The sequence below is a fragment of the Eurytemora carolleeae genome, unplaced genomic scaffold, assembly GCF_000591075.1.
Source record: "Eurytemora carolleeae unplaced genomic scaffold, Eaff_2.0 scaffold1713, whole genome shotgun sequence".
Taxonomy (NCBI): domain Eukaryota; kingdom Metazoa; phylum Arthropoda; class Copepoda; order Calanoida; family Temoridae; genus Eurytemora; species Eurytemora carolleeae.
In genome coordinates, this window is record NW_019397771.1 from 18,691 (window position 1) to 45,113 (window position 26,423).

At 32.4% G+C, this 26,423-nt stretch overlaps 1 protein-coding gene across 1 annotated transcript in view; it reads right to left on the reverse strand.

The window, feature by feature from the left end:
• LOC111715848 (CD151 antigen) overlaps positions 1-26,099 on the reverse strand; it is a 28,134-nt gene extending 2,035 nt beyond the window's left edge. The window contains exons 1-8 of the mRNA XM_023491237.1: positions 25,639-26,099; positions 25,082-25,117; positions 22,770-22,874; positions 16,953-17,014; positions 10,755-10,847; positions 3,407-3,487; positions 2,569-2,676; positions 506-592 (exon numbers count right to left, since the gene is read on the reverse strand). Of these exons, the coding sequence (XP_023347005.1) occupies positions 506-592; positions 2,569-2,676; positions 3,407-3,487; positions 10,755-10,847; positions 16,953-17,014; positions 22,770-22,874; positions 25,082-25,117; positions 25,639-25,684 (618 nt within the window). The 5' untranslated portion in view covers positions 25,685-26,099. The remainder of the gene's footprint in view (positions 1-505; positions 593-2,568; positions 2,677-3,406; positions 3,488-10,754; positions 10,848-16,952; positions 17,015-22,769; positions 22,875-25,081; positions 25,118-25,638) is intronic.
• Between the last annotated feature and the right edge of the window lie 324 nt (positions 26,100-26,423).

The window sequence follows — 26,423 nt, forward strand, 5'->3', positions numbered from 1 at the left end:
CAATCCATACAATATACAATACTTTCCTTCAATCCATACAATATACAATACTTTCCTTCAATCCATACAATATACAATACTTTCCTTCAATCCATACAATACACATTACTTTCCTTCAATCCATACGATATACAATACTTTCATCCAATCCATGTAATATACAATACTTTCCTCCAATCCATATAATATACAATAATTTCCTTCAATCCATACAATATACAATACTATCTGTAGAACCGTTTACAATCCGTTATCTATAAAACTGTTCTATAGGTTTAAGGATCAATAATCTCAGTTTTATGGACTCTTGAATCATGTTTATGAAGCCTGAATTAGATTAATGGATTCAAGATTATAGAATGATATACATGAGAGAAAGGAAAATATTTTTCTTCTTCTATGGACTAAAGTTAGCAAGGAAAAATATAAGTTGAAAGAAATAACGCGTATATTGTATCATCAAATTACCATTATGAAAAAGAAAGAAAGAAAACTTTTGTTTTACCTGAGTATGCCTGTTCTCTCTAGAATCCAGTTCATTCTGACAAGCATAGATATTTTCAGGCTGTGGGCGTTCCCAGGCTTGCTGGGACTAAACAGAGAATACTTTTAGGTGGACGTTCCCAGGATAGTTGGGGCTAAATAGAGAATACTTCTATGTGGACGTTCCCAGGCTTGTTGGGACTAAATAGAGAATACTTTTAGGCAGGCGTTCCCAGGTTAGCTGGGACTAAATAGAGATTACTTTTAGGTGGGCGTTCCCAGGCTAGTTGGGATTAAATAGAGAATACTTTTAGGCAGGCGTTCCCAGGTTAGCTGGGACTAAATAGAGAATACTTTTAGGTGGGCGTTCCCAGGCTAGTTGGGATTAAATAGAGAATACTTTTAGGTAGGCGTCCCCAGGTTAGTTGGGACTAAATAGAGAATACTTTTAAGTAGGCGTTCCCAGGTTAGCTGGGACTTAATAGAGAGGTTCACCCAGAAAGTGTCTTAACTAACCTAACCCGTGGCCGCAGCGCTCGGCCCCCTAGCCTGTCCTAGCCGCAGCGCTAGGCCCAGAAAGTGTCTTAACCTAACCTAACCCTAAATAATAATAAATAAATACTAACTGTAACAGATGTCAAAATTTAAACAAAATTTGCCCCTTTGTCGCATTTTTTGACCCTATGTCGTTTTACCCTTTGTCGTTTGACCCTTTGTCGTTTTACCCTTTGTCGTTTGACCCTTTGTCGTTTTACCCTTTGTCGTTTTACCCTTTGTTGTTTGACCTTGTGTCGTTTGACCTTTTGTCGGTGAATCAATAGAGAATACATTTAGGCAGACGTTCCTAGGTTAGCTGGGACTAAATAGAGAATACTTTTAGGTAGGCGTTCCCATGTTAGCTGAGACTAAATAGAGAATACTTTTAGGTAGGCGTTCCCAGGTTAGCTGGGACTAAATAGAGATTACATTTAGGAAGGCGTTCCCAGGTTAGCTGGAACTAAATAGAGAATACATTTACGCAGACGTTCCTAGGTTAGCTGGGACTAAAAAGAGAATACTTTAAGATGGGCGTTCCCAGGTTAGCTGGGACTAAATAGAGAATACATTTACGCAGACGTTCCTAGGTTAGCTGGGACTAAAAAGAGAATACTTTAAGATGGGCGCTCCCAGGTTAGCTGGGCCATACATGGCCATAATGAAAAAAAAATTGAAATGTTGTAAAAAAGTAAAGAAATAATGAAAATATTGTTAGTATTCTACAGGGTGTCCCAAAAAACATGGGAATTCAGTGACGAATTGTATATCGTCTTTGCTATGAATTAGCATTGTAATACCTAATTTCAAAAGCCATAATATTATTATGTCTGCTAGAGTTTATTTTATGAAAAGGGTAGAAGACTGTAAGATGTGTGTATAATGTCTCCGCAAGATGAACAGTGAAGACGGACAAGTTTACTCTGTTTGTATACTGCAATTTTCTTGTTTTACTAAGTACAACCGGTTGCAGTCAAAACATAAACAAACAAAATGTGAACATAGCAGACGAAACTCTTACAGATTACAGCTTTCTCAGTTGGTATCACTTTACTAAATCAAAGAATTATTTAAAAAGACGATATCGAATTCGTCACTGAATTCCCATGTTTTTTGGGACACCCTGTAGTTTAAGGTATGAGTAAGTGTCTTAGATAAAATCATAAATATTCTAAATATTTTAGGTGAATCTGTACAGTGTATAGTGTATAGTGTATATTAAATATAAACATTAAACGATTATAGGAAAACTTGGAAAGATATGATAGAAATTCTAAAATATAAAATAAAATTCAAAAGTATGATTTTATGTCTAATAATTCTATACATTAGAAGTCAAATGTAAAATAAGAGAAAGTAAACCTGTTTTTTTTTGAAAATCCTTTTTAGAGTTTTAGCTTAAAACATGACTTTAAAATTTATTTTTATAAGAAATATCAACTAATATGCTTATTCCATTTTATCACGGGATATCAGCTAGTAGCCCGACTTTTGTATCTTAAATTTTAGGAAGAAAAAACTCTCTTCCCTCTCATCCCCCTCTCCTCCTACCTCTCTATTGATGAGTTGACAACATGTAAACGGAAAATTTAATTCCTGAGATATTCTCCAGTCAGAGATATTGTAGTCAGAGCTAGATACAACACCACAGCAGGAGAACTAGGTAGGTAAGCAGGTAGGTTGTGTACGTAGGTAGGTAGGTAGACAGATAGGATTGTAGATAGGTAGGTAGGTAAGGGAGTTCTAGTTAAGTGAGGCAGGAAGGTAGAGGTAGGGAATTTCTAGGTAAGTGTGGCATGCAGGTAGGTAGGGGGAGTTCTAGGTAGGTGGAAAGATAGGTAGGGGAGTTCTATGTAGGTGTGGTAGGTAGGTAGAGGTAGGGAAGTTTTAGGTAGATGTAGCAGGTAGGAAGGTAGGGGGATTTCTAGAAAGGTGAGACAGATAAGTAGGGGAGTTCTAGGTAAGTGTGGCAGATAGTTAGAGGAGTTGTAGGTAGGTGTGGAAGGAAGGTTGGGAGGGGACTGGGGAGTCCTAGGTAGGTGTGGAAGGAAGGTAGGGAAGGGAGTCCTAGGTAGGTGTGGAAGGAAGGTAGGTAGGGGAGTCCTAGGTAGGTGTGGAAGGAAGGTAGGTAGGGGAGTTCTAGGTAGGTGTGGAAGGAAGGTAGGTAGGGGAGTTCTAGGTAGGTGTGAAAGGAAGGTAGGGAGGGGAGTTCTAGGTAAGTGTGGCAGATAGTCAGGGGAGTTCTAGGTAGGTGTGGATTGTGGAAGGAAGGTATGTAGGGGAGTCCTAGGTAGGTGTGGAAGGAAGGTAGGGAAAGGAGTGCTAGGTAGGTTTGGAAGGAAGGTATTCAGGGGAGTTCTAGGTAGGTATAGGGTGAATTAATATTTACCTTAAACTGTAAATGATCTACTGCTCTGCTAAATGACTCTAAGGTTCCGTATTCTCTGTATAATCTGTTCTGTAATGTATCCTGTAAAATATATAAATATATGTATATCAGTTGAAACGCAACAATCTTCTTATAACATTTTATTCATAAACAAATTGTTTATATGTATATGTATTATGTATACGAATTTACATTTTCATCATTTATTTATTTAATTACATCAATCTGATAAGCTTTAATATAATCATAAGGTAACAATTTGATTTTCCTTATTTTCCTTGCTGCATTGTAATACCCAACAAAGAATAAATTCTATCTGATTCATCTTTAAAGTTCTGCTAATTTTAACCGATTGTGTAGGCTCATTTGTCATTGAGAATAAATCTCAATATTTTAAAGGGAGTGTTCGCGAAAAATGAAAGGGTGTATGGGCTTAATGCGATAAAAAAGCGCTTTTGATTGCTATTAATCTTACTTCTATCTGTTGCGTCTATAAGGAGAAAATTGTTAAAGACGTCTCATACCGAATAACATGGCGTCCATACAAATTGAGAAAATTGCAAAAAATCAAATTAATTTCAAACAAATCATTCAGATATTACAACCTATAGTCATCGATTATCTTTCGCCACATTTATATATAGTTGATTTTTCATAATATGTTTTAATTTTTATGATCTGAGAGTTACTTATAAAAACGTTTATTCCTGTCTCGAGGATTTTTGGTAATGAAGACGACATTTTCATATTTTCCTGGAATGCTCGAAAACAAGTTGTAAGCGAAATATTATTTTAAAAAACAAAATCAAAACTAGTATGAAATATCAAATATATACAAATGTGGCGAAAGATAATCGATGACTTTGCATTGCAACCTGATTGTGTAGATAGATAGATATATATTTGACTAAATAATTAATTAAAAACAATTGTAAACCTTTCATATTTCAAACTTTGAATGATTGAAATTTATATCAAAGGTCTTCGACACTTGGTTGCAAAGGTTTAGCAAATTAGAAAAATCATTTCATTTTCCATGAAAACATCAGAGACGACATTTCCCATAAAAATATCAGAGACGACATTTGTAATTTAATATCTTTATTTAGTCTTTTTTCCCATGAAACATCCATTTATCTTTCTTTGTTCGTTATAAAAGTTTAACTCTTCAAGGGTAAACCTGTAAGATAAATTTACTGAGCTCGTTCTTTATCAAACTATATAATGGTTGTCTTAATGACGTACTTTAAGGAGCGATTGTTTTTCCCTTTCCAAATTATCTTTCTATCAGATAAGAAACTTACATGAGACATCTAGAAAAGAAGGACAATGTTAAATTGTTAATACGTAAGTTAGAGAAAGAAAAGCCTAAGTTGATCCTAGACCATGGTCTGTGTAAGACCTTTCCCGAGCTTTCCTTGTTATTAACGCCTAAGAACTGAGAAAGCAGTATCCTGAAATGCTTAAATGCGTATAGTCCGACCATACATAAACAAGAGGGTAATTAATCAAATAGAGGAAGAAATAATCTTAAAAATTCCTGAAGAATTCTGACAGTACATTATACCAATCCAGCTTTTTACCTAACTTACTCAGCTCCTGGAGCCCTTATGGAAAATCTCTAACAACACTTTGGATAAAGAGACAGCTTCCTAGTTGTATTTGCGGAAAGATGGAAAGATGTAAAATCAGAGGAAAAGCTGGGATAATTTGCGGAAGATCTCTTGATACCCCTTTACAACTTCCTAAACCTCCAACCTTATCCTACTTCACGAGCAGATACAGTGGAACTCAGAAACAGCTTTACTGTGGAATCTTAATCAAAACTTTCTGAGAAGGATCAGCGATGTGACATGGGAGTTCATGTCCTAGGGGGTGCTCCTTGATCATGTTGAACCTGGCTGAACGCAGTTATTGGCTAAGGAGATTTCTTGAACTTTTTTTTTCTAAATTACTTACTGCAGGATACATGAAACTTTGTTGGAGCAGAGTATAAACCTTTAGAAAATTTGACAATGTCAGCGCGCTTCATGATGAGATTTGCATAAAAAATTCCGGCTGTGCCCAGGTGAATCAGACCAAGAAAAAAATATATTCTGCATTCCATCCAGGATAGACATACATATTACTTTATGCAAATTATGCAACATTTAGTTAGATAAAGTGAATAAGAGGATAGAGTGTACAAATAAGAAGAGTATTGGGAAATATAATTACCTGCATTTAGTTAAANAAAGTTGAACTGCCTCTGATGTGAATGAATTGAACCGATGGGATAAAGTTGAACTGCCTCTGATGTGAATGAATTGAACCGATGGGATAAAGTTGAACTGCCTCTGATGTGAATGAATTGAACCGATGGGATAAAGTTGAACTGCCTCTGATGTGAATGAATTGAACCGATGGGATAAAGTTGAACTGCCTCTGATGTGAATGAATTGAACCGATGGGATAAAGTTGAACTGCCTCTGATGTGAATGAATTGAACCGATGGGATAAAGTTGAACTGCCTCTGATGTGAATGAATTGAACCGATGGGATAAAGTTGAACTGCCTCTGATGTGAATGAATTGAACCGACGGGATAAAGTTGAAGCTAAGAAATAAAGAAGTACTTGCCAGACTATAACTTCGTAAATTTCCTGTAAAGATATTTCCTATTCTAAGTTTTATTTAGTATTTCTGAAATTTTTCTCTTCTACATTTATTCGACTGTCACTATATATCATACTATGCAACACTTTAAATTCAATGCATATATATAGCTTTAGCAGTTTTATATATATTCAGATTTTTATTCAAAAATATATTTATTTATTCAAAAAGATTCAATTTTAAAAGTAACTCACCAACTTAAGTTAAGTTCAGTTTATTTTGTTTCAAATTTTTTTTTTTGGTGACTAAAATAGCACACAATCTGATTTATTAAGTGCAAAACCAGGGTGAAGAAATAAATGCTGAAAAAATTACTATAATGATTTTGGATTATCACAATTTTTTGTAAATATTAAAAGAAAGTAAGATATTCAACATTTATTTTTAAACAAACTAGGAAACTTATTGAAATGCAAATTGTCTTTAATGAATTTGAGCTACCTAGTACCTACTGACTGTTCAAATTTGAACCACTGCACCGATTTAAAATAAAGATTAAGGAGGGATTTGAATCAGTGATTAGAACTTTAACCGGCGGTATGCAGTTCAAATTTATGTAATATATTCCCTATTGAAGTAAACATTTTCATCGTGCATTCTTCCTAACAAATTACTAATCAAACCATCGTTGCATTCCACCCTCTCAACTATCCATTTATCTATCCTTGCATTCTACCTTCTCAACTATCAATCTATCTACATTTGTATTCTACCCTCTCAACTGTCCATCTATCTATCCCTGCATTCTACCCTCTCAACCATTCATCTATTTATTCTTGCATTCTACCCTCTCAACTATCCACCAATATATCCTTGTATGCTACCCTTCCAACTATTCATCTATCTATCCTTGTATTCTACCGTTCTAACTATTCATATATCTATCCTTGTATTCTACCGTTCCAACTATTCATATATTTATCCTTGTATTCTACCCTCTCAACTATTCATCTATCTATCCTTGTATTCTACCCTCTCAACTATTCATCTATCTATCCTTGTATTCTACCGTTCCAACTATTCATCTGTCTATCCTTGTATTCTACCGTTCCAACTATTCATCTATCTATCCTTGTATTCTACCCTCTCAACTATCCATCTATCTATCCTTGTATTCTACCCTTCCAACTATTCATCTATCTATCCTTGTATTCTACCATTCCAACTATTCATCTACCTATCCTTGTATTCTACCATTCCAACTATTCATCTATCTATTCTTGTATTTTACCCTTCAAACTTTTCATCTATCTATCCTTGTATTCTACCCATCCAACTATATATTCATCTATCTATCCATCTATCAATCTTTATATCTATCTAAGTCATCCAACTATCTATTCATTCATCTTCCCATCTATCTCCATCTATCTATCCATCTATATATTCATCTATCTATTAACATATCTAGATTAGCTATTCATCTACCTATTCATCTATTTACCCATCTTTCTATTTATCTACCAAACCATCTATATATTCGTCTCTCTACCTGACCATCTATTTACCCATCTATCTATTCATCTACCAAACCATCTATCCATCCATCTATCTGTGGGGATAAAAGGAAAAGGGAAATTGAATATTGGCTGGTGTATTGGTATACATTCACAATATATACATATTACCTAATAGATACATTAGAAAAAAAATAAGATGGACTGATAGAATAGAAGCCAAGATAGATAGATAGATGAAAAGTTGTAAAGATAGATGGACAGATAGTTGGAGATAGATGAATAGATAGTTGGATAGAAAGATGGAAAAATAGATGAATAAATAGATAGAGATGCATTAACAGATATATGGTATAGAAATTGATAGACAGTTAGATAGATATTAGAAACCCATTACTTCCTATGTAAAAGTAATATAAAAGTATTTAGAAGGATCTAGTAGAAGGTTGAAGATTAAGTAGGATAAAAGTTTATAGTTTGGTAGAAACTAAAGGTGAGGAGTTTTACAAGTTTCATAAACTTACAAGGATGGATGTTTTTTAGATCATGATGAACTTATATAGTTTTCTTTCTTCTAAATATCTAATACAGCATTATTCATTAAATCTATCAGAGGGACAGCTTTATGAGAGGACTGTTTTGTCCTTTATATTTTCATTGTTTAATATTTTCAAATATTTTTACTACATTTATAGCCAGAAAAATCTGAAATAGGAAGACGACTTTTTGAAACAAGACAATTTAAAGGGACTGCAAAGGAAAAATGAAAGGGGGTATAGGATGAAACCGAAGCATGAGAGTTTTATCTGATGTTCCTGTCTCGAGAAATTGATAAAAAAAACTGTGTGAAATTTATACGAACATCTATAAATATAAAATTTTGTATACAAATATTAGGATTAAACAGATCATATTTAGCAAATACGCAACCAACCTGAAAACTATGATATCCCAGAGGAGCCTAAGTAACTTAGGTTTGCTGCTAATTTGAATTTAATTTTTCATTTTTAATAGATATAATTGATAATATAATAAATACTTCCGTATCACATGACCAGAACCCGCACCAATGGCAGTGCAGTATCATTATCACTTGTCTCAATCTAAATCACGTGACTAGTATACTTCACTGCCATTGGTGGGAGTTCTGGTCACGTGATGCGGAAGTATTTATTATATTATCAATTATATCTATTAAAAATAAAAAAATACCAAATTCAAACAATAATAGGAGCAAACCTAAGTTACATAGGCTTCTCTGGGATATCGTCGTTTTTAAATTGGTTGCGTATATTAGCTGAATATGATATGTTAAAACCTACTATTTTTTTCAAAAATTTCATATTTATAGATTTTCATGTAAATTTGACACTTTTTTTATCAATTTCTTGAGACAGGAACATTAGATGTAACTCTCATGGGTATCGATCAACTTCTCGAATGCTAGGTTTCAGCCTATACCCCCTTTCATTTTCTTGTACAGTCCCATTAAGTATTGCTAGGTCGACTTCCTTTTCCATTGTTTTCTGGTTATCACTCTCAATATAAATTCCAATATGGATTCAAAAACTATTCTCCTCTTCATATCTCTCTCCAAAATGTGAAAAATGAAAGTAAGTGATTCTAAAAAGTGTTGTTCACTATACCCTTCAACAAGATAGTGTTAAGCTCTTCAATATAAAGTTTTAAAATTCTCTCAAAATATAATCCAAATTTCGTATTTAACCAGAATTTCCATTCTTGCAAGGAATTTAAACTTTCATTTTATTTCTCGATAAAACTTAATTTTAATTCAACTTGTTAAACTTGAAAATACTATGTCTTGGATTAAAATTTTTTGATCTCTCTTGAAATCGAATTTTGATAGAAATATTACGATCCCAATATATTTTTAGCGATTATGCATCTGGTGTAGAAAATTCAAAATATTAAAAAGATTCGTCTTTTTTCATTTCGTATTAGAATTTTTAAATTGTGTGACTTCGGTATAAAAAGTCATTCTTCTTCTGTGTATTTTAATTCTTCAACAACTATTTTTCAATTCATTGCCTTATTTATAGTAATTGTTGATTTTCTTTTAAACTATCTTGGCTTTACAACTGAAGGGCAGAATGTAAAAAAGTTTCAAGATTAGTGAAATACATTATATTATATTGATCTTATGTACGCGTAATGAGTGGGATTTAGCGTTCTTTACAGGTTAACATTACTCACAAATTTTCTTTGTCAAAATACTTTTTTTGTACGAAAATAAAACCGCTTAACTAACTTTTGTGAACTTTTTCCTTGAATCGATTAGAAATTTGTTTCTTTTCTTGTCCACATTTTCTTACCGCAGATTTGCACAAAAAATTTCTTAAATATTTTATCATTCTAATCTATCAATGCCATTTTTCTGAAAAAAAATTATATTTGCAATTTACAATTTACTTTTTAATAATTTTTTTTTTCTAGAAAACACAATCTCTTCTTTTTTTTGCTTTAGGCAAACTGCCTCTTTTTGTAATTTTTAAACTATGTAGTATGTTTATGCTAAGGTTAGAAATGTGATAAATGTCATCGATGCCTCAAACTCTGATCTTTAACTCCAAACACCTTAGTAACCCGCGCGGAGGTACTTCTGTGTAGTGTGTTCAGTGTATTTAATCTTAACCGTTGATTTAGATATTACGTGTGGGTACTTTGAAATTTGAGGATAAATGCTTGATTCTTCTATTAGAGATACCTCTGCAAGGAATGTCCACGACGGGACGATATTAGGTACTTTCCCAAGGGTATTTTCCCAAGTGACTACTTACCAAATGATCAATATCCCAACTGGCAACTTCCCAAGTGTGGTCCAGCCGCAGTGCTTTGCCCCCCCCCCTAATCTGTTAAACTCGAAGCGCTCGTCCCCTATCCCATCCTAGCCGCAGTGTTAGGCCCCCAAAGGTTCCGCTTGGGAAATTGCACATTTGTAAATTTTTCACTAAGAAAATTGGCACTTGGGATGTTGCCGTTGGGAAAGTTCCCTTGGGAAGTTACTAAACACCCAGGGGTGAGGAAATAAGTTTATACTTCAAACTTTGATTATATGATCTAGAATGATCTTAGATTAAAATACCAAAGATACAACAGTAGGTTGCAAAGATTAAAGGAATAAAGAATTAGAGGATAAGGCAAGTAATCAGTTCCTTTTTATGTAAATATTCATGAATTAACAAAAACATAAATAAGATAGATGAAAGGTTAGCTTACCTTTGCTAAGTAAATTAGGTTGATTTGGTAGATTAGGATAGTAATAGAGAATATAGATTCAGCCAGCAGTAGAATACATAACAGTATCATATACTAAACAGTAGAATAGAGTAGAATACATAACAGTATCATATACTAAACAGTAGAATAGAATTGAATACATAACATCATATACTAAACAGTAGAATACAGTAGAATACATAACAGTCTCATATACTAAACAGTAGAATACAGTAGAATACATCACAGTATCATATACTAAACAGTAGAATAGAGTAGAATACATAACAGTATCATATACTAAACAGTAGAATACAGTAGAATATATAACAGTATCATATACTAAACAGTAGAATACAATAGAATACATAGCAGTATCATATACTAAGCAGTAGAATACAGTAGAATACATAACAGTATCATACACTATACAGTAGAATACAGTAGAATTAAGTATAAATACATAATAGTATCGTATACTAAACTGTACGGTAGAATATATAACAGTATCATATACTATACAATTAAATACATAACAGTATTGTATTCTAAACAGTAGAATGATTTGTTTGAAATCAAATTGATTTTTTTACGGTCTAAGTCGAATGTTGCAATTTTCTCAATTTGTATGGACGCTAAGTTATTCGGTATGAGACGTCTTTAACAATTTTCTCCTGATAGACGCAACAGATAGAAGTAAGGTTAGTAGCGATCAAAAGCGCTTTTTTATCGCATTAAGCCCACCCCGGACTAACCAGAGTGAGCAGCATTCGGTTCCTTCTATTTGAAATCAAACGTGATTTGTTTTATAATTCAACAATCTTTTACTTTACGGATTTGTTTATTTCATCCATTTTCATTCAAAATGCATATGCCGACAAAAAAGTTTAAAAGAAAAAATGTTTACAAATTATGTTTGATGGATCAAATTGTGATCGAAAGTCACAGCTTTCTGGAATATTGACAGAACCGTTAAATCTACGTGAGCCTATACCCCCTTTCATTTTCGCGAACACTCCCTTTAAATCAAATACAAACTACAGTTTCAGAAACATATTTATAGCAAGTATTAGTACAATTTTTTCTACATAAAAAGTGTATTCAGCATAAAATATTTCAAATAATTTTACAATTTTCTAAATCACCCATTGTTTTCTGAGAATTGTTTGATCTTTTTAATAAATCTCGGATCTAAGGTTAAGAGAAGAATTATATATTTGTAAAAAGTGCAGAGTAATTTCCAGGTCTTAACCGTGCTTTGAATTGTTAATGAAAAAACAGAGCTTTTAGGGCTTTCCTTTCCAATTGGATTTATATAAATTTTCTGATTTCAAAATAATTGATTCCTTGCAGGACGGAAATGGCGAAAAATAATAATGGCATTATTTTATTGATTTTTTTTTTAAAAGGAACTTTGCCTTCAAATTAGATTAAAATCATTATTAGATAATTTTCAGAAAATTTTTAGGTTGAATTTTTTATTACATTTTTCAAAACTTACAAAAAACAAACAATACGTTTGATTAGGACATCATGGACGTTTGACAAAATAAGGAATTATATATAAGGAGAAGGTGTCAACTGCTCCAATATTCAAATTTTGGTAGTTGCGCGGTGGTATAGAGGGACAATGTAAACAGTTCTAGTGCTGTTTAGTTTTGTTTATATTCCCTTCGTAAACTGCAGTACACTTTTATCTAAACAAAGATGTATATCAGGTTCCTAGAACAGAATTTAATGAATTTGAGCTGAGTTGCTGAACTACCTTCTGCTGGTTCAAATCTTGAATCACCGATTCAAAGTTAAAAGATTCATAAGTATTTGAATCTGTGATTCAGGATTTAAACCGGCGTTCTACAGTTCAGCTACCTTTTAAATGCATTTAATTCCTTGTTTATCTTCCTTGCATATGATATATGTACATTAACAATTTTCCAAGAAGATTGAAATGCCACACAAAAATCTTTGCATGCAATATTTTGTGGGCTTTTAATTATAAAGGATTAATTAAGAAGATTTGATAATGAATCTTATATTTTCCAGAGCTATTCAGTGATTTGGTAAAATATATATAATCTTTTTGGGGTTAACTTTCTAAATGGGATTTTCATCAGTAAATTATACTTCAGTTTTTGGTTACATACATCTTTGCAAAAATAAAAGAAAAGAGGAAAAATGTTTAATGTTGTGTTTTGTACATTCTGAAACACATCTTCAAACGTTAAAAATTAGGAAATATCCTGCGTTTGGCAAACATTTTCCGAGCCTTACTTTCGTTTCCAAACATGTTCTCTTTTTACTTGTTTTGAAGAAAAGTCGATCTATAAGAAAAAATCTGGTGCTAATAGGGTACCCACATGATAAACTTTTACAAGTAAAAAGTCGCTATCATTGATAAAATGTGTAATTTTGTTTTTATTTTTTAAAGGGAGTGACCGGCTATGTAAGGTAGTTGAACTGAGTATGCAGTGTTGTAGAAAGCTTCTTTCGGATTCATTTAAGGCATTTAAAGATCTGTTAATCCTGAGTTTGAGCGCAAATTCGACGTTCAAAACTCCTACTTTGGGGGTGGATACGTTTACAGAATTAGTTTTTTTTTAATTATTAAATAACGACAACGAAAAATAAAGTAAAAATTATACAGTAGTCTAATTAGATGGTTAGGAACATATTTCTCAAAAGAAATTTGTCAATAAATCAATGCTCAAATCGATTATTTCGTTTCCATTATTATATTGAATTTCTAATTTTCTTTGAATTTATTCGCAGATTTCTTCAAATTCTTCAAATGTCGTCTTTTCAATAATAATTCTAGAAAATCTGCGAAAATCTTTGTGAATAATGAGAAACAGAATAATGAGATAATAGAAACTAATAATTGAACAAGATTGCTTATTTTCGATGATAAGATTAATTTTCATTTTCTCAACATGTTCCTATACATGACGTCTGTAGTTTATTGTAGAACTTTTTTACATTTTATGTCGTCGTTATTTAATAATTTAAAAAAAATAATTCTGAAAACGTATCCACCCCCAAAGTAGGAGTTTTAATATCGAATTTGCGCTCAAACTCAGGATTTACAGATCCTTAAAAAGTTTAATATGTCTCAAATGAATCCGAAAGAAGCTTTCCACAACACTGCATACTCAGTTTAACTACCTTACATAGCCGGTCACTCCCTTTAAGCCAAAGTTTTTTTGAAAAAAAGTCTGTCTTTTGTTCTTGAGAAAGGTTTTCTATTAGTTGGCATAAAATCTACGAATTTGTAAAAATGTAATCAGCCATCATCCGTAAATTGTAAAACAAGTTTCTGATAGTTAACAAAACTTCAATTACCCCCGGCCCCCCACTCCATTTATAGAGTTGTATGCCTAATTCACAACAGTGCTCTTTAGATATTTAAAAAGTAGAGTTATGGCAATTTCATTATTGTCGCAATTTACTTTTTTTAGAAAAAACACCATTAAGTTAAATCCACATTAAGAAGAACAAGGATATTTTCAACATTTTATTCAAACATATTGTCTTTGTAGCCTATTATTAATATAATAGGCTATATATTAAATATACCCTTTTTAAAAAGGTTATACAACTGGTAATGGAGTTCCACTTGATATTATGTTAACAGTCTCTTTATCGTTACTTCATAGTGTACACAAGGGATAGTTTTCTGCACTAGTCAACTTTGCAAAATTTTGCACAGTTTTGCAAAACACTGAACATGAGCAGTCCCAATTGCACAGTTTTTAACATTGCCAAAAGAAAACCAGAAAACTGTGGAATATAAATTCGTCCGACATTAGAATAGTATTGAATTGAATTTGATGTTGTATCAACGCAAATTTTTTTTTTCCTCATTATGTGAAAAGATTTGTGTACACTGAGCAATTGCTGTATCTCATGGTTCATCGGACTATTTAAATTCAAATCTTGTGTTTGAAAGTCGTCTTCCTATTCCACAGTTTTCTGGTTCTCACTTTAATTCTGGAGTTTGTGTTAATTTATCTGTGTTCAAAAAGGTTGTTAATCTTTAAAAGTGACATTAATATTTTTTAAAAACTAATTTCACCCAAAAAGTTTGTACCACTGCACTGGATAAAAATAAGTGTTTTTTTTTTACAATTTTTACCTAAAAAAATAGTATCGTACACTGGGTAAAAGTGGCTCAAATCAAATTTTCACATTTTTTACCTAAATTAACATTTAAAATTTAAATTTTCCTCTCCCATAAAGAAATCTAGTTCCCGAGAAATATTTCTGTTTACTTTATTACATTATCATATTTATACAATAACTTTATATTAGATTAGTCCGCTGTATATTCAACATTTAACAACATTTATTATCATAAAATTATCATAAAAACAAAATATTCATCCATGGGCTATCTTTAGCAAGAATCTTAAACTACGGTTAAAAGAACCATAGATAAAGATAGATTGCGCATAAGACGACATTTTTCATCTTGAAAGATATAAATGTACAGAGATGTTTTAAAGATATTCCTATTATATAGATTAACTAGGTCGGTTGTGAACATTGGCTGTTCTTATGTCATTGAGTACTTGTGGTGTACATGAGTTCTGTAGAGAGAAATTTAAGTTAGTTTAGTCCTTCTCATGTCCTTCTTCAGTTCTCGTCAATATGATATATTGCTCAGTGCAATAATTTGATATTCTCCAAATAAAATTCACTCCTGAGTGGGTAAATAATTATGAAATCCATTAAAACACCAAACTACCCCGCTTATCATTGAAGTACACTGTGACCCCTAGAAGTATTAGTTCGTGGACTGTACAATTCTTGGTGATTTTGCATAAGCTATCTATGTTTATTTATTTATCTATAAAAAGAACATTTTAAAAATTGAATTTTGTGGAATTTATTGAAAAGAGGACGGATATCTAAAAAGAGGGTGGATATCTAAAAAGAGGGTGGATATCTAAAAAGAGGGTGGATATCTAAAAAGAGGGTGGATATCTAAAAAGAGGGTAGATATCTAAAAAGAGAGTGGAGATCTAAAAAGAGGGTGAATATCTATAAAGAGGGTGGATATCTGAAAAGAGGGTGGATATCTAAAAAATGGTGTATTTCTAAATAGAGGGTGAATATCTGAAAAGAGGGGGAATACTGAATATCTTTACTCTTTCTTTAGATATCCACCTGATGGGCGGATTTTTAGTAACTGGAAAATCTGGAAAAAGAGCGTGGATATCTGAAAAAGAAAAAGAGCTTTGACTTGGCCGCTTGCTTAGGTAACTAATATAAATTACAATGATATTTTACCGGAAGTAAAACCTTTTCTGATATGTAGCTAATATACAACGCTTGATCTCTATATTCTCTGTGACAACTTTTGAATTTAAGAGATCACTCTTGTATGCCAGGTCCATAAGCGCCTGATCCAATCAGAGTTTAGTCATGTGTTTATTGTCTATTCTGAACCAATAGAAATTGCATGGCAGTAACATCTTTCTATCTATCTTATCGTCCATTTAGAGATAAATCCTTAAATCGGCGCTATACACTAAATGGAAATATTTACTTCTACTGAAGCTATAGTGAGATAAGTGCTTGAGTGTTGAAATTGTAGTTAACCCTACAAGGTACGATTACATGGGATATCTCATAGAGGAATAAAATTAATCCGTAGGTTTGCACAAGACGATCTTAAAAATTGTGACCTGGGGACAAATCTATTCAAAATGTATACGTCTGGAAAAATACAAAACTTGGAAATACAAATACCAATGATCACAAATGTTACTTGTTATTTTGAACTATAGAAGTTTTGTTTATCTTTAGAAACTACGAACCTTCATCAATTTTAATTTAATATTACTCAACATAAATACTGTTTAATTTGCAAATTTTCATTCAAACAACCTTGTAAATGTAAATAGATATCTTATATATTACAGATTATAATTTTTAACTGAGATAAGCTTAAGGACAAAGCATTTCTAATGCTAATTCTAATTTGAAAAAAATGTCAAAACATTCATTTTAGGGATTAGTAACTTTGAAATTTTAAAGTATTAGGAAGATAAAACCTAAACGGAATTCAGAATTGAGATGAAAACACACTTGGGGAAAAGGGGATTTTTTGTTGTTTCAAATTACAAACATGAAATTTATTTTAAAAAATAATTCTATTTAGACATCAATTAAAATTTTATTTTATTTTCGACTCACCAGACTTGTGTAGCATCTTGACTCTCCTATGGCAGACACCAGTCCCAGTACACCGGTTAGAACTAGAATACACAAGATATAGTCCCAGTACACTGGTTAGAACTAGAATATACCAGATATAGTCCCAGTACACCAGTTAGAACTAGAATATAACAGATATTGTCCCAGTACACCAGTTTGAACTAGAATATACCAGATATTGTCCCAGTGCACCAGTTTGAACTAGAATATACCAGATATTGTCTCAGTACACCATTTAGAAATAGAAGATAGTAGATATAATCCCAGTACACTGGTTAGAACTAGAATATACCAAATATAGTCCCAGTACACTGGTTAGAACTAGAATATACCAAATATAGCTTCCCAGTATACTGGTTAGAATTAGAGTATACCAGATACAGTCCCAGTATACCAGTTAGAATTAAGATATTAAGGACACTATAGAATTGAGCACGTTAGCACCTTTTCAAACCCCCCTCTAGTTTTTTTCCCCAAGAACTCTTATTTTTGGCACTATCACCGTGAATTATTTTTCAACTTTTAATGAATAGAAATTTAAAGGATATTTTTGTAATTATTATTCTTTTTAAGGGTAGGCTACAGGAGGGCCGTGTAAAAAAATCTAAAATAGCCCATTACATTTTTGTTACTAAAGCCACAGATATTAAAAAATATATATTTAAAAAGCCCTTGAAAAATGGATGTAGAAACATGTGTTACATTTTGATCTTTGTTTAAAACAACAATTTTTGTTCAACCCTCCCCAGCACCCAAACTATGAAAGTTATCGGTTTAATTTTTTTCAATGAGCTACCCCAGGCTATACATACATATATTCAGACTTCCCAGCCTTTGTAGGGTTAACGATAAGTTACATTAACGGAACAGATAGGCATATAATGTAACCGTTCGTTTTAGCTCATAACTAGACAGTTTTTTGTTCATTAAAGGAACTTTCATTATTTTTTTAAACACTTCCGTTAGTTTTATTCTAAAATTTTGACAAAAATTTGGTTCAGGAATAATTTACAAAATTGTATTTTCCCAGCCCTAGTCCCAGTACACCAGTTAGAACTAAATTTAACCATAAATGTCAACCTTGGCTTTATTTATTTGATATAACGAATGTATAAATCCCTCTCTTCTGCACCCCCTTACCACCCCCCTTGACAATTGTTTTGAAGTTTATAATGAATAATAATAAATTATCTTAACGACTGAAACAAAAGTAAAAAAATTAAATCACAAAAAACACATTCGTAAACAAAAATCTTTTAAAAAAATCCTTGCACATACGTATAGAGACACATATATATTTTTGGGTTGATTTACATTATAGTTTTATTATAAAGACATTTTATTCTTTTCCATAATTCTTCGCTTTTACCTAAACACCCCTTTTTTGTCGGTCCCTTCCTATTATATCAGTTTTAAAATGTATATGTAAAAAATCCGCTGAACCATTCAAACAAAAAACTTAATCAGTCAATCAATCAATCAATCAATTAGCTGTAATTTCTTGATTGAAGATATCCCCTCGCTTCCTGATCAGTTAGACACTAATATAGTTTACTAGCTTTCTTTCCTTAAAATAGATTTATAAAAGAGAAACCTATCGGTGGACCATAGAATCTGAGTTAGACTCTTCCGGGCCGGGGACCCCTCCCCTCCCTGGCGCCGATATTTCTTAATATTTTTTCCCCTATAGTTATAAAGTTAAAAATTCCTAATATTTGTAACGTGTTTTTAAATGTTTCATTCTTTGGTGTTTGGGAAACGTAAAAAAATATTTATATTTCTCTACACCGGTAGGACTGGGCGTGTGCCTGTTTTTTTAATTGTTCGTTCCTCGTTCTAGAACGAGGGCCTTCAGCTGAATCACTCGTTCTTATTTCAATTGTTCCATCCCCGTTCCGTTCCGTTATTTTTGTTCTTGATAGAGAACGGTTCCGAGAACAGTTCCAAGGGACGGGTTTTAATGGGTTGAGGGGGGAAGGACTTCGATTAACGAGAAGAGCTTGGGTAAAGGAAGGTAAAACGGCCAACCCCTTCAAACCTACAGAATTTACAATTATACAAATAAATTAAAACTCTACAATTTTCACCCATTTCTATTATTTCTAGATGATTTAGATCGCGTTCTTGATAGAAAGATTTCAGATCGTTCTTTTCAATCCATTACCGTTTCTTCCAATATTCTTAAGAGAGCGTTCTATGTATTCGTTATTTTTTCGGAACAAAAACATCGTTGTTGATAATTCCGTGCGTTCCCGTGAAAGAACGATTTTTCCCAGAAACTGACACCCCGCCATATATACACCTTTGTATTATAATACAATTCTAGATTGAATCCCAGTACTCGGTTTTTATCCCTTTAAACTAAGTTCTTATAAAATCCTTCCTTGTATCATCTAATAGACAAACAATCCTTTAAACTGTAGATTACCATATCATATATATATATATGTATACAGTCTGCAGGGTGTCTAAGAAAGCAGTTAAAATATATTCTAGAATCAATTTTTTATTAAAATTTTTCTATCCCAATACGTTGCTGCCCTTTTTCAATATTTATGAGATTCCCATTTTAAATGTTTAGTTAATGAAACAATTAATAAATTTCACTCTTTAAACAATAAATATTTCCAAATATTAATATTGTTTAAAAATAGAAAATCGGTCAAAATCAGAAATTGAAGAGTTGTGGTAAAGATCGTTAGTAGATGTTGTAATTATAATATTTAGTTTATATCTTACAACAGAAACAAATCTCACGAAATGATAATTATATAAGTTATTTTTAAGCTTTTTCTTACTTTTATTTTTGTTGTGGTTTTTAATTTTGGTTAACATTGTTCTTTAAATGCAAAAGAATATCAACCCAGACCAAAATATGTTCTTGAAAAAATGTGGAGTTATCATATATTCTGCACAGTTTACTTAACTGCATTTTGATTTATTTTAAATCAAATAACTGGGTTTTAAGACACCCTGGATATATTTGTTAAAAAGGCGGGGCTCCAAATCGGACAAAACTCAAAACATTTCTTATAAATTGTTGTACATACGTACTTCAATATTTGAAAATTATGTTGTAAAGTATATCAATGTTAGCCTGGCTAGAATTCATATTAAATTCCGTAAATAATGGAAATCATAAGATTCTAATATAAATATCTTTTATATTCATTTATTTCTACCAAAGAGTAAATATGGATAAATAATAACAATTGAATTCACTTGTTATTCATGAATATCAGAGACTAAATGTCTAAATGCAGGTAGAAAAATAAAACTGAATATTTCTCCAAATTTGCCATAGACTTAGATTACATCAGAATCTTTCTTCTCAATCTTTGAATTTTTAGAAAAACTTTACTGAAAGAAAGAATTTCTTTTGTGTTTTATATGAAACCTTTATACACAAAAACATCCGCAATATTTACATGTTTATGTGTGAGGTGCTTAAAGAAACACATTTAAACGATCCATCAAATGGAAAAGGTTTCTCACATTTAATTGCTTGTCTGTGCTGTACTGTATTGCCCTTTTCTACAGTTTTGTCACGTCATCAAACCATCCCTACGCCCCCCTCCCACCACCACTTCAATTTAATCCCATTCCCTTCAGACCAGTTGGCAGTTGTAATTTTAAAACCTTTGCATTTATTCATACAGTGGGAAATGTGAAATGAAATGGTATAAAGAGAGAAGAATAGGATATCCGGAATATATCTAACACTAATTAAATATTTTTATATTAGAGACGTTATTTTTAGATGACCCTTAATTTATAGAGTGTCATGTCCGATTCACGCCGGTTCTCTTCAAAACTGAAACTAGCATATAGAAGAAGAAAGATGTGATTGTTATCATATCTGGACAGTGTTACATGACAAGCAAGACATTCTAACAATTTCATTCTTTTTGACTGTTTCATGTACATATATTTGAAAGTAATTGTTATATAAAAACACAGTAATATATATATAATCCATTTTTGAACATAAAACATAAATTTTCTTTCAATAAGATGTAAATTGTAAAGAGAACCGTTTGGAACCGGGCACGCCCTCTTTCAATGGAGATTTAAAACAATTAATGAAAAATAGCACTTTTCAAAAATCCTTAGCTTGGTGTAAATCATTCTTAATGCAACATTTTGAAAATTTCAAGAAATTCTTTGTCAAACTGCTTGTGAAAAGGTTATACATAGTTTTAGAGGAGAGAGGAGAAAAGGATAAGGGGTTTTAGGAGTGGCGTATTAGGAATGTTTCGTGAAAATCACTCCATTTGTCCACATGTATGCGGAGTTGTCCTCTTTTAACAGCTCTGCTCAGAGAGCAGGGAAAGGACCCTTCCGGTGTGGTAACAGTTCGCCCAATAACGTTTCACCCAATCACGTTTCGCCCAAAACGTTTCACTCAATTTTAGGTAAAATGACGTTTCCCCCAATTCACGTTTCACACAATACTACGTTTCACCCAAATTATGTTTCACCCAAACTACACTTATTAAAGAGTTTCACCCAATTTTTTTTTTCATTCTTCTAAAACATACATTGCCGATGAATTATGATTTCCGATCATAACTCAAAAACCCCTGGACCGATTTGCCTCAAATTTCGATTGGGAAAAACAAGAGAATTGTGGGAATGTTTTTAGATTGGTTTAAAAAAATCTAATCTGAGTGGGTCGACTCATATATACAAATATATTAATGCAAATTGTTGTAAATCCGCAACTTTTTTGTTCGAAATCTGCAAAACCACATTTTATCTGACCATGGCGGCACAGTTACATGTAGCTAAGTACATCTCCTCAAAAAGGGGGAAGCCCATTCTTATTGATCAAAATAGCCATGAATATCGACTCAAATCTGAAACGGGAGAGTCTAAATACTGTAACCTTATCTATACAATTTTAATAAATTAAAAGATATAATTTTTAAAAAGTCAAAATAAATTTTGCAAGATTCTTTTTTTGGGTGAAACTCTTAAGTTAGTGTAGTTTGGGTGAAACGTGAGTTGGGTGAAAGGTATTTTGGGTGAAACGTGAATTGGGTGAAACGTTATTTTGAGTGAAACATTATTTTGGGTGAAACGTTATTGGGCGAACTGTTACCACACTGACCCTTCCAGAAATGGCTCCTATCGCTAATTGGAGTGGACATAAAACTGGATTAGTATTAGAAATATTAGCTCTTTGTTATTCCTATTTCTTGACTTAGTACACCGGCTGTGGGTACTGTAGTTAAGGAGGCAGCTAGCTATTTGAGCACGGAGTTCAGGATCGCTTGGCCTTCCCTCCCTCCATATGTGCAGATAGTGCAGAGTGCTTGCTAGCAGAGCTCTTTTATCCTAGGCTGCAGGTTACTTAAAAACTTTAATCAAAATACGCTCTTACCATGTCCAATAAATATCTCTTTCAAGGATATAATTTTAAACAAAACAAATAAAAAAGATAACTTTCAAACCCTGGGAAAAATATTTTTCTTAAAGAACACAATTACTAGTCAGAAAAAATAAATGTTCTTTGTTGGAGATTAAAACTATAGATAGGAAACTGATTTACTAGTAACTTAAAACAATTACTTAAATCTAAGATTTTATAATATTTGAAAATATATATTTATTTGTTTTCTTGGCGTTATGTAAGTATTAGTGAGGAATAAAATAAGAATAACATTCAGGTGTTTTAGAAAAAGAGAAGATTAAAGTTCATCAAAAACACCCTGTAAAACCTTAATCCTATGAATACTTCTGTAGAACATCTGCGAATACTTTTACATAAAACTCTTTGTATACTTTGCATACCTAAGTAGACGCCAAGCTGGAGAAATATTGTTGTCCAGAGGAGGGCAGGTAGAGGGAGTAGGGATAGGTAGAGAGATACAGTAGGACTAAACAGTATCCAGGTACCTAGATATATACAGTAGAAATAAACAGTATCCAGTACCTAGATATATACAGTAGGACTAAACAATATCCAGTACCTAGATAAATACAGTAGGACAGTATCCAGTACCTATAGATATATACAGTAGTACAGTATCCAGTACCTAGATATATACAGTAGGACAGTATCCAGTACATAGATGAATACACTTAGACTAAACAGTATCCAGGTACCTAAATAGATATAAACAGTAGGAATAAACAGTATCCTGTACCTAGATATATACGGTAGGACTAAACAGTATCCAGGTACCTAGATATATACAGTAGGAGTAAACAGTATCCAGTACATAGATATATACAGTAGGACTAAACAGTAACCAGGTACCTAAATAGATATAAACAGTAGGAATAAACAGTATCCAGTACCTAGATATATACAGTAGGACTAAACAGTATCCAGGTACCTAAATATATACAGTAGGAGTAAACAGTATCCAGGTACCTAGATATATACAGTAGGAATAAACAGTATCCAGGTACCTAGATATTTATAGTACAAATAAACAGTATCCAGTACCTAGATATATACAATAGGACTAAACAATATATCCATGTACCTAGATAGATATAAACAGTAGGAATAAAAGTATCCAGTACCTAGATATATACAGTAGGACTAAACAGTATCCAGAACCTAGATATATACAGTAGGACTAAACAGTATCCACTATCCAGGTACCAAGAATATATGTATTTTTAAGTATGTACTTATAACAGGTATCAAAGCAGAATTAAGAATTGACAATTAACAGAGTTGAGTCAGTCTTAGTGACAGCTTAACAGAGCTTAAACACAATTTTAAAGGACGCTTAATAAAAATCAAGCCATCGATGCCGACTTTAAATCAGATTTCTTCATTATTTCCTTATTTCCGAGACAATCTTGTTTTTGTTTAGTTAAAAAAGAAAAGATTTTGTTTCCTATAATTCACTTCTTCTACCTGGAGTTGAAAGAAAAGCTTAAAGGATTGAATTATCTGCTTGTGAAATGTATGGGTTTAACCACAAAACCAATTCAATTCAATTTGCTCTGAGCTCTACTATATAGTATGCATGCACACATAATATAGTTTAAGAAGAAAAGATAAAACAAAAATGTTCTCAGCTTTGCTAAGATCTAAACCATTTCTTTGAGTACATAAGTGCATGTAACTTGCTATACAGAAGAATTGTATTTTGGATTCAAAAATGCATATAATTTCCTTGTGAGATGATTGATGTATTAGTAAGAAAGCGCAGCCTATGTTACTGTTACTTACTGTCAATTGACCCAGGGATAACATTGGGCCGGTGTAAAAAAATCCCAGTTTGAAATGTAATTAGGTCTAAACTAAAATGGTTTATGCAAAGATATTGGGATTAGAAAATTATATTTTGAGGTAAGTGTTCTTATTACAACTTTTTTGTCACAATCATCAATAAACCTTCATGTCAACTTTTGTAAATTAAACATGGGACTTATATATTTATATTTATAGAATCCTTACGGTAAGCATAAATCTAGAAAATATTGGAATAACCCAATTCACTTGTATAATCCAATCTATTTCATTAGAAGAATGCAATACACTCATTGGATGAATGCAATTTTAATGATTGGATGAAAACAGTCATGATTCATTGGGGATGAATACAATCATGATTTATTGAAAAAATGTATAAATCCGATCCATTCAATTATTACTACAATCAAATTCATTGAACGAATGCAAATCATGAGATGAATAAAATCATAATATTAGATGAACGCAATCAAATTTATTTTTGAATCAAGGTTATAATGCAAGGAAAGTTATTTCAGAGGTGTACGCATCTTTTGTACTGCAGTGTACCGTCTCTGGGCGGTTATGTAAACACAAGACGGATGTCGAAGCTCGACATGGGATCCATCTTTCACATAAAAAATCAATGAAATATTCTGGTCATAGGAAAATATTATGTGAATTATCAAAATTATCAAAATTAAATGCTATTAACCTTCTCGGATACTAAACGAACACTTATTCATCTATTCTGATTAATTTAATGAATACAATTCAATTTATTGGACAAATGTAATACAATTGCATAAGAAAAGTTCTATTTTGATAAATAGATTGAAGGAAAAAATGTACTCTAACTTGAATAAAAATGTTTTCAAAAAATGAAATGGATTGGAAAATTACTCACCACAGAGAAGAGATAGAATTCCGATTAGTTTAATTCCTGCACAGTTCAATATAAATCTATCCTTAATTGAAATGATTTACTAGTTTACGAGATATACTGGGCTTACCAGGGATACCGGGGATACCAGGTATACCAGGGATACCAGGTATACCAGGGATACCAGGGATACCAGGGATACCAGGGATACCAGGGATACCAGGGATACCAGGGATACCAGGGATACCAGAGATACCAGGGATACCAGGGATACCAGGGATACCAGGGATACCAGGGATACCAAGTATACCAGGGATACTAGGGATACCAGGTATACCAGGGATACCAGGGATACAAGGGATACCAGGGATACCAGGGATAGTAGGGATACTAGGGATACTAGTGATACCAGGTATACCAGGGATACCAGGGATACCAGGGATTCCAGGGATACCAGGGATACCAGGGATACCAGGGATACCAGAGATACCAGGGATACCAGGGATACCAGGGATACTAGGAATACCAGGGATACCAGGGATACCAGGGATACCAGAGATAACAGAGGATAGATTTATTTCCTAAAGATATTGTGATCACTAAACATTTGCTGATTTTAAATCTCATTTTTTCTACAATATGATCAATGGAGGTTATTCCATAACAAGAGTTATTAATCACCTAAGAGCTGAAATGTAAACACCTGTTGCAAAACCATCCTAAAACATTTGAAATCTTCTGAACATACTCTTGACTAAATACAAGCATATTTACTTCCTAAAGTCTCATATCATTAATCATATTTCTAACATTGAAATTAGCTTATTTATTCAAAAGTAGGTTTTCAAATCGGAATTTTGTTGCGCGGAATAGTGCGCAACTGTTCTCGTGAAGAATTGCCTGGAATTGCGCGAAAGTAAAATCCACTTGCGTTGGAAACCCTATTCAAATGTTTAATGAAATAAATGTTAAATGGGTATAATATAAAAGTGTTCTAAAGTTGAACTAGTTAATAGCATTATGTTCAAAAAATGCTAAACACATTTAGACTATACATCCTTAATATAGGTTTGATGTATATTTTTGTGTGTGAATAAACCATTATAATATAATTAGTAAATATATTAGATATATTATTAAAGTGAAAACTTTTGTAAGAAATAGTTTAAATCTACGATACTTGATCTCAATATCCACGGCGACAACTTTTAAATTTCAGAATTATGTGGTTAAATCATCAATTTTAATTATCCCTGCCATTGGTTTCGACCTTAGAATATTGAAGAGAAATTGATTTAATCCTTTGATCGATAAAAGATTTAGAAAACTGCTTGATCCCGTGAGATTTGACCTCTGTAAATACAGT